General features: G+C 38.9%; 1 protein-coding gene across 1 annotated transcript in view; it reads right to left on the reverse strand.

The window, feature by feature from the left end:
• DNAJB14 (DnaJ (Hsp40) homolog, subfamily B, member 14) overlaps window positions 1-10303 on the reverse strand; it is an 18645-nt gene that overhangs the window by 6891 nt on the left and 1451 nt on the right. Inside the window, exon 2 of the mRNA XM_010138969.1 lies at window positions 2587-2732. Within this exon, the coding sequence (XP_010137271.1) occupies window positions 2587-2732 (146 nt within the window). The remainder of the gene's footprint in view (window positions 1-2586; window positions 2733-10303) is intronic.

The following is a 10303-nucleotide window of genomic DNA, read 5'->3' on the forward strand; positions in this document are numbered from 1 at the left end:
AGAAGGCAGGCGAGCATTGTTTCTTTTTCTAGGGGAACACCTACACCTATGGAAATGTTCTCTCTCACTGCAGTTACAGAAAAAGCACCAAGCATTACAATGAAAGCTTTGAAGCTGGGTAATTGCAAAGTTCAGTTTGCTCTAGCAGCCTAGCTTAAAAATATCATAGACTCAGTAGGTTTTCTTTGGTTTCGTTTGACAAGCAGCGACTTCTTCGAATGCATCAACTTTACTGTCTACAAGAGTGCGAAGGTATTTTTCTATATGCTTCTTAAGATATTTCATGATTACACTAATAATGCAAAATTTTGCATGGTGTGACACGAAGAGTGCCACATGCGCGCGTGACAGGAACCTGTGCGTTCCCCAAGGTTCTTAACACAACGACAACGTTTGGAGTGACTGACCTGGATGCTACATTATCACAAATGAACAACTTAAATTTTGACAGTAGAAAGGGAAAAAATGAGTTAGATGAGCGTGGAAATAATCAGTGTGAAAAACCATAATAAGCTCTGATGACTTTACAAGCTTCAACCCTATTTGCTGTGCACAGACATACAGCTCTTGCAGACTGAGAGAAAATGTCTGTTGGCACTTGATGAACAATCTTTACTCAGTCACATCTTCATTAAACACTGCCTGTTCTCCTTTCTTCTCTCTCCTTCAGGCCTCTCTAACAAAAGGCTTCCTTTGCAGCCAACCAACACAAGGCATGGGGATTATGTTTTTTCAGTGTTGAAAACCCGTCAGACACCGAAAGTTCGTGAAAGATGCAACATTATAACTCAACACAGGCAAATAAGACTATGGCTTTGCATAACTCATGTTTTCAACATTATCCAATCTAAAAAAAAAAAGTTAATGAGTCTTAGCTATGTGCCTTTTAAGATGCCCTTAGAAAAATCATTAATAATTCCTTTAAGAGGAGGAGAAAACCCAAAAGAAATGAAGCCTGGTAATTTGCGCTAGGAGCATGATATATACCACTGACACCAAATATTCCTGCAAGGTTCTTCTGTTACTCAGCACAAGAAGAAAACTGGCAGTTAAAATTTAGATTTTCCCAACAATAAAGAATTTTGGGAGACATAAAAGCGAAGACATCATATTATCATGGTACTGTCAGCAATCTTTTTCGTCTGTTTGTTACTTGATTTTGATTATTTGATGTTAATTCACTATAGCTTTGATTCAAATATAATTTTCTTTAAATAAAGGACATAAAACCCCCCAACTGCTCAAAAGTTTCAAATTAAAGATTTTTGATGATGGTAAAAGAGATTCCAAGAGATTAAAAGTGATTAAATTTAAACAAACTTCTTAATCTAAAATATAACCTCGGGGAGACTGCTCAACACAACAGAAGAGTAGTACTAGGTAGCTCAAGGTCAAAATACCTTGCCTAACATAAAAATCACCTCTGTTTTCTAATGGGACCTTTCCTTAAAATAAAGCGTTATTACGAAATAAGAGCTGTTATAATGAAACTCCTTTTCTAAGCTAGATGTTAGAAACTCGTCAGACATCTTTAAAGGCAAACTAAATAATAAATTTACTCAGCCATACAAAAAGATTACAGTAATTTTGATGTCAGAAAAATGCTAATGTTCATTAAATAATTTTTAGTCAACAAGATTCCCCAACAGAATTTTCTGTTCATTTACTCATCTAGTTAAGAAACTGAAATTAAGCTGAAGAAATCAAACTTGTACAAAGTGTTAATGTTAAATAAAAGATGAAATAATAAGAAACTAACATTTTAAAATGCTATTAACAAGGAAGAATTATTTTATCCATAGAACTGGAGACAATTTTGTCATAATAATATCTTCTGTGGATAAAGCCATTACATAGTTGTATTAAAATAATAATTAGCAATCAACTTTCCTGCTATATTCTATCTACTTTTTGTCTGGAATTGTTAATATATTAGAATTATCTCTTAAAAATCTGTATCAGAAGTCTTGCTATGGGCTTTTTTTTCTTTTTTTTCCCTTCCTCTAAATCAGAGTTTTCCCTAAATCAGAATTTTATCTGACCGATTTTTTCTCAAATGTCTGCAACCTCAAACGGGGGAAAAAAAACCCAAACCATGTACCACAATCAGATTGTTTATTTATGCATGATCATTTCTACGAGAATCACATTCTCCTTCATCTGTGTCTGGCATGAAGGTGATTCAGTAAAAACTGCATTTTGCTATCAAGTATATTTCATTGTTTTCAAGCTCAAGTACAGCAAAGATTCAAGGTAGTAAAATTTAATTGACTACCTTAAGTCAGCAACCGTAAAAAAAGTGCAGTTGGGTTTCACTGATCAAGAATTTGCTCCCTGTACCTGAAAATTATAGTCAATCCTCTGAAACTGGACCCTACTGCAAAAGTCCACATTACTTATCTATACTATCTATGTTAAGATAATGAAGTGTCAAATACTTTCCTGGATAAAAGCGTCAGTTTAATATTAGCTACAAAACACCACATCAACAATTTTGTAAAAAGATAAGTGACCAATGCAGTTTAATTTATTTTAATCTGACAAAGTTTAATCATAGAAGAAATTTAAATAAAAATGGTATTTTACTTTTAAAAGCCTCTGTTGCTCCCGGTGCATGGTTTTTATCTGGGTGGAATTTCAAAGCAAGTTTTCTATAAGCCTTCTTTAGGTCTTCTTCACCTGCATCCTTTGACACCCCAAGGACTTCATAGTAATTTTTACATTTCTTTATACTGCCGAAGAAAATTAAGAAGAATGTTGTAAACAAAAAGATGTATAAGTAGTATGTTAGAACACAGCTGCAAATGAGGCAATACATTGCAGTGAGGCAATATATTACATCTCTTGCCTTCAATATAAAGTGTTAAAAAAAATTCAATTCAGAAACAAAGAATGCCATTTTTCATAATAAACTCACCATCGAGCACAATAAACTATTGTAATCAAAATTACTTAATACATACATTTATTTTACGAATTGTACTACAGAACTAACAGAGTTATAAGAAAAGGTTTTGGTTTGCATTTACTGCAGCAGTTCCTCATTCCCTGTTACATGAATATCACTGTTAATAATGCATAAAACGAAGACTCCAAATCTACTTTGCAGAGCTAGCGGGGGGGAAGGACTGCTCGGACTGTCAACAGCACGTGCACTCTGGTATGCATGATATGAAACAAAAGAAAAAATACCTCCCTCCCTTTCTCCAAACAAAAGTCAAGTCATAACCCCATTCAAGCCTTCACTTTTCAGGGACGTAAGGCATATGAGAATACCTCTGCTGCTGGGAGTGCACTTGGATCTTAACAAATTTTCTGTAAATGTTTATATAAATTCCAATAAACCATAACAGCTCCAGCAATTACAGATTCAGCTCGTCTCATATGTTCAATGTAGCATTTTTGAAAACTCAGAAAACTCAGAAATGTTCTTCCTGAAGGTTGTCTTAATCAGATGGGAAAAGCACAATCTGGAAATGATATAATGATTTAGTACACTTTACAACATCCAGAAGAGAGGAAGCGCAGTTACAGGGGACAAAGAGAACATTAGTTCTGTGTGGGCAGGGAGAACTGATCAAACCAATAAATACACCTTAAAATCAAAGCAAGTTACCCAGGGAAACATTTAGAAAGTTAGAAAAGGAAGGCTGAATCACAAACTTGCACTGCAGAATTGAGGCACGTTGACATTTGGCGCATATCAAAAGAAAAGGGCTGCTCTGAGCAAGAAATAGAAAATACATCCATAAATATTTTAAAAGCTTTGTGTGAGTCTCCCTCTCTGAAAGCGTCCCTTCTCCTAAATGCACAGATCTCTACATAAATATGGATTTAGTGCTGTAAAGACTACACACAGGGCAGCCGAGCGGAAAAAATAGGGGGTAGGCAAGCCTTTGGCATCTCTGTGAAAGAAGAATGAGTACCCTATAATTAAGGGAATGCCAGCATCGGAAGTACAACCACACCATCGTGTGTGGTCCATCACAGTTCACAGATTGATCAAATCAAGTTTCATTTGAGGGATTTCTTTTCCTCTGTTCAAACAACGCAAGGTTTTCTGGCAGTCTCGGTGTAATGCTCACAAGAGAACTACATTGAATGTATGCAGGCAGCTGCCAACACAAACATCCTGTGAATTAAATACAGCTCATTATATTGAAGTAACGTTTAATAAGCTCCAGTTAGGAAGCTGATAAAGCTAACAAAAAGAACACAGTGAATCCATCATAATAAAGAATGGAAAGAAAATGCATTAAATTATACTCTGAGTACTAGAAACTTCCGTTTGTTAATTTGTACAAGAAAATTTGGTAGTGTATAGATCCCTTCATCCTTAGACTCAGGATCTGGATTACTTCTATCCAGTATCTTGTACCAAGAAGAGACAGCTTTATTTAAAAGCATAAAGCTATTGAATTTAGCTTTTATTTCAAGAAATTGCTATCTAAGCATCCAATATAAGTTATTCTTTTCAATAATTCAGCATCTGAATTATCTGTTTGTGGACCAGACTCTTCAGAACTTCGGTAAGAACTAAAATTAGGTAGTGAGTCACCAATGTCTAGCGAAGTTGTAATTTTATAAGCATTAAAACCATAGCGTTAAACATTTATTCAAGTGTTTTTAAGCACCGTGTATCCTCAACAACTTTTAACCCAAATAGCATATGGTTACTTCTCATGGAAGTAACAAACATGGAAAAAAACCCAAACCAACCTTCAGGAAAGTTTACTTCTTTTCAGAGCTGATGGGCATTTATTTCACAACTTGAGGATGCAGAGAGGAGAAAAACAGGAAAAAAAACAACGTAACAAGAAATGCCAACCTGTTCTTTTAACCTCAAAAAACTTGTCTCAGTTTTGTCCCATTCACAACCCATCAAAGTCCCCCAGTGGGCAATCCTCACGGGAGAAGCATGAATGGTGGGCATCAATCAGAAGAGGTTCAGGTCAGCATGTGACCCACCAGCTTCTGACACCATGATCTGCTTAGAGTCAGTGCATCAAAGCAGAGCTACTTCCTGACGAGAAAGTGCAGGGATAAACCTGTCTTGTGGGTCATATACCACTTGCCCTCCAAAGGGATGAATGCAACCACTCTCCATGCAACAGCTATCCTGAACCAGATCCACGAACCAGCTAGCGTCATTTCAGCCAAGGTACAACGCATTTCTGTTCTCTCCTAGCAAGTCTTTGCTAGCGATTGCTTTCTTCAACAAAAAATTCTACAAACACACAAGCATCTCTATTCCAACACTGCTGATTTTGTAGGAAGCTATGATTTAATATTTCAAGCACTTCTTACATCAACTCAGCCTTGTACCCAGACCTGCTACCCTAGGCTAAATGGCCAGTCTCAGACAAAGATGACTTTTATTCTCCCTGGTGCGTTCCTGTCAGGGCGGGCACGCTCGCAGCGCTGCTGCCTTCCGCAGACGATCCTCCAGATCATTTACACTGCCCTCCTTTCTGCTGCACAGGACCCACGCTGAGACACGTAACACCTGGTCACTGCTGAGCCCGTTGTCATCTTCAGATCCCAGCCAAGTCGGTGCTGGCTCTTACAGACCTCATCAGCAAACATCAGCTGCAAGTGCTCTGCTGAATAGCCTCAGGAGCATGGATGCCTGTGACTTCATGGGGAACATGCATGCACGTGTGGCAATTCTGCAGTGTTTAGCAGGACTTTGGATCAGGCAGATCAAGATTTAAAGCTAAAATAAATTAAATGGTTGTACAAATGCACCACCAGGGGCCAAACAACACACCTAAGCCTGGAATTCTCAGCAAAGACCTTGGGCTGTGAAGCCCTTGCTACACCCCGCCATTAGACAACAGTTTTACACCACTGCTTTGCCACTTAAAGGCAAAAAGCGTCTGGACTGTAAGCAGCTAGCATCGAGTTAAGGCAAAATTTCCTACAGGGAGGGACTTAGTGACTTCTGTGAGGGGGTCCCTTACTGAGCACAATTCAGGGCAATCATTACAGGGTAATGGCTTGTTTTTCCCCACTTGGCAAAGTCAATGTGATTTCTGCACCAAAACTGGAACTGCAGCAGCTCTGCAGTGGGGATGATGGGACATGCAAAGATGATTAGAAGGTGCTCTCCAATTAAACAAAATTATCAGTGTTTCTGGTGCACCTGTGAGAGGCAAAACTTTAATGTATCACAAACTCAGGCTGGTAATTTAGCAGGACAAACTGTATGGGATCACCAGGACAACCCACCAGATCCTTAGGAAACACGTGTGCTGTGCAGTCACCTGGCTTCTCAAACACTGTTGGAGCACACAGCCCACTCCACCAGGGCTTGACATGCCATCCCTCCTTCTCCTTAATTACATGGGGATCATAGGCTTTGCACAGAGACTCTCCAAGACTTAAGCCCTCTTCTCTCAAACTGTCACTCTCCTGATGAGAAATTTCTGTCCAGCGGCTAGAAGCCATGGCTGACCTGATCCTCATCCCTCAGCTGGAGCAGGCCTTTTTGGACATATTCTTCACCCCTTTCTCTGGCAGACTGATGTCTGACAATCCTCACTCTGCCAGAATCCCTTGCCTTGAGTGTTGAACTGTCCTGTGGCTATTTGTCATGGGAGGGCAGATGGACATAAGGAACCATCACTATCCCACTTGCCTCCAATTGCAGGCCACATAACACCAGCCAGCAGAGGCTGGGGAAAATTAAGAGTAAAACCAGTGGGGATTTTGGAAAAGACCGATTATTGACATCACTTGTGGCTTTTAACTGCACCTGAAACCTCTGTCCTGCAGTACTGTCACTCCGCTTGAACAACTAAGTTTCTGAAATCTGTTTTACCAACACCTTAGGGTGATTGTCTTAGTAGCTTGCTCTTGGATGTACCTGGTCAGTTTGTTTTTCCCCGTGTGTATTACATGAAATATTCAAGGCTGTGGTTACATCAGTATAATTTTCTCCAGATTTTGTTTAAGCTTTTATTTCAGCTATAGAAAGTGTATACTAAAGGCAGGAGCTTTCTGACAACGATCACCCTATCTTCTGTGCCACTCTTCCATGACAAGGCTCCATGACTGTGATTTCCACCTTGACTTTCTCAACCATTCAGCTGATACTTCAACAATTCACAGTAGTTCTAGCAACCTAATTACAGGATGCCCTGATTTCTCCGCTTTGTTTGTTTGGGTTTTGGTTTTTTTTCCTCCATTTGGGCACATGTTGATTGTTCTTATTAATCCACTTTTAGTTAATTACCCTCTTTACCCCCCGTTAAAAAAAGTAACAATGTATCTCCTTTTGCTGACTTCACAGAAGTCTCAGCAGAAGGCCTGGAAAAAGTCAGTCACACAACTTGCGCTCCTTCCAGTTTGATCCATGAAACGTGTAGAGGCAATTTTTTGTTTTACCCCATGAATTCAGATCAAGTTGCTGATTATTTTCAGCCAATATTGGATGACATTTAATCCTGCCTTGCAAGGTTCCTACAGAATTGATGCCTCTATCAGTTTGTTTTGGTGCTAGCTCAAATATCCAAATACAAAATCTCATTCTTGTATTCTCTTCTGAGGGGCAGACACTGGCAGGGCAGGAAAAGCAGAATTCTACCACAGTTTTCAGAAGACAGCAATCCAACTTCAGCACACTACTAATCATAGCAGTTATCTTTCAGATGTCAAAAAGGTAGCATGGAATACATGCTGTGGCTTATTTACTGAAATAAAACACATCAGACATCATATGAATTTTAAGATAATTTAAAGAGAGTCTGTATAAAATATATGACCTACCTCTACCTCCAAAACTGTTTTAAATCATGTAACAGACAACAGAAAATACACAGTTCACAGCATAAAAAGTGAAAAATGGGAGAGATTAATGCACAGCAGGCTAACGATCTTAGTTTTTTTCAAATTTCATGCTAGTTCACAAAACCTTTCCAAAGGGTCTGCACACTTGACATGAGTAGGTAGATGTCATGAACAGAATTTGTTTTAAAGTAATTAAGAACTTTCATAACTGTAATCCTGATCACACTTCAGTTGTTTAAAGTGAACTAGAAGAAAAAGAAATTTAAATTTTCTTTCTTACACAAACATTTCTTTATCTCAGCAAAAAAATGCCAATAATCAAACAGTGAAGGAACTGCTTTAAAGCAAAGACCACAGAATCCACAAGCAAATTCTCCCCTTTTTTGTTGTGCACAAGATTCTCATGCATTTATCTTAAGCTGACATTGCTCAGCCAGCTTCCAGTTGCCTAGAGAATTCTAGGGCTTGCTCCAAGAGACCTACGTCTACTGTGGGTCCTAACATATTTCTCCTAGTCTGCTGCCAGTATCTCTGATACGCAGGTCACCCAAAGCATTAAGGCAACTTGATCCAGCCCTCAGTGATGAGATAAGCATCATTAAGAAAAAGATGCAGGTACCACAACTGCAAAATTTCAGTTCAAAAGTAACAAAGTGCTTTTGGATATCTCAAGCTTCAAATTGTCACACTGAAATAGTGAGCACCGTTCCCACAAAGAGCAGAGCATCACCCAGCACTTATGCAGACAGTGGAAAGATATTGCATCTCACGCTTCTCCCTGCTGAGCAACTTGTCTGCAAGCTCATGTAATGCTCTACAGAAGTGTTATGGTAGTTTGCTAGTGATCAGTGTCCCCTGTGTATTTGGAAAAACTAAAAACAACACAGAGGTGCTTGTTTATACGCATACCTACTCACGTTACAAGAGTAACCCTGATGAAAATTCATGCAGTTAAATTAGTCACACTGCTCCAAGCATGTCTTCACTATGCTCCTTAAATCTGTTGCCACAAGCAAATTCAAGATACTGGACAACTCCAGGAACACTAACCAGCAATCCAAGTCACAAAGCTCAGTCAGCTCCCCTGTTCAACTGCTCACTGAAGCTTATAAAGAAAGTGTTGGAGATCACAAGTGTAGTTAAATCAGGAATGCTTTCTCACAGTCTATATTCGATTGCTAATACAGAACCAAAAACTCCTACAGGGAAGAATACCTGAGGATAATGACCACCTTTGACATCATAAGCATACAAAACAACTTAGTTTGACAGAGTCAAATTCATGGTAAGATTCCCCATTTAGTAAAAGTTGAAGATTTTACTACCTTGCTATCTAAAAATTTCTGCCCTTACAGGGAAAAAAAAAATTAAATTCAGGAATTAAACACTACCTAAACCCACCTCTTTTCACAAAGCATTTCTTTAACTAATTCAAAGGTCTGAAAACCATTCCACTGTGGTATGGCAGAAGTATATGGTGGTGACAAGCTCTACTGTCTGAAGAACACCCTCCCCAGAGGGACACACTTCATTTAATTGGAAAAATCTGGGGCCTGACTGAAGCAATAAAATGTACAGCCTGTCATGTTTCCAACTGGAAAGCTCATTCTCACTGGGGTTCAACCATGTACTTTTGCTCAGCTATCACCACTGAATGGGCTATAGTTTTCCATTAAGCTTTTGTCCACTGTTTGGATTTATTCCTGTTCTTGGCAAGGCGCACATGTGTTTTAATTCTTAACCACAAATTTTCTAAGTGGTGTGTTGATGTCACTAATTCACAACAGGATAAACTTTTCAAACTTCCAACAAGAACTGGAGTCTTGCTCTGATCACTACACATCTAAACCAATTTTCAGTCTCTCTCCCAAGGTTTATAAACTGCTATACTAAAGGATGGTAGCATCACTTGAGGCAAGGACAAGGAATTGTTTTAACAGCCAATTTAAAACGGTATGTAAAATACAAACAAACACGGGTTTTTCTGCAGGCTATTAAAACTGCTTATTTGCAAATATCTGGGTAGGTTTTAAACCCCCAAATTTAACACTCACAAAACAGATCGTTGGAACAGGTAAAAAGAAGCAATGTTGCATCAACGTTTTCCTCAATGTGCAACTGCCGTGAATACCTCTAACTGTTTCTCATCTCAACAAATTTGATTAATTTTATCTGGTAACTAGTTAATCACTTCACTGAAGCAATACCCAATACCAGGAGAGCATACCAAGGATGAAAGTTGGCTCCACAACATCATTTTACTCAAGATGAAGTAGACGACACACTTTCTGGTAAAACAAACAAACCTGCACTTGCAGGTACGCTGATGTCAAAGCAGACTGCAGCTCAGAATGGCATGTCACCGATGAGTGAATACTGGCAGTAATACAGCCTTCCTTTCAGCAGCTTTCTGAGAACGTTACACGTCTTAATTGGATCTAAACCTTGTTTACCTTCTGGATATTTTGTCTCATACCTGTGTGCGCGCACCGCCCCCCGCCCCACAAACCAC

Source organism: Buceros rhinoceros, unplaced genomic scaffold, assembly GCF_000710305.1.
Source record: "Buceros rhinoceros silvestris isolate BGI_N320 unplaced genomic scaffold, ASM71030v1 scaffold18776, whole genome shotgun sequence".
Classification (NCBI taxonomy): domain Eukaryota; kingdom Metazoa; phylum Chordata; class Aves; order Bucerotiformes; family Bucerotidae; genus Buceros; species Buceros rhinoceros.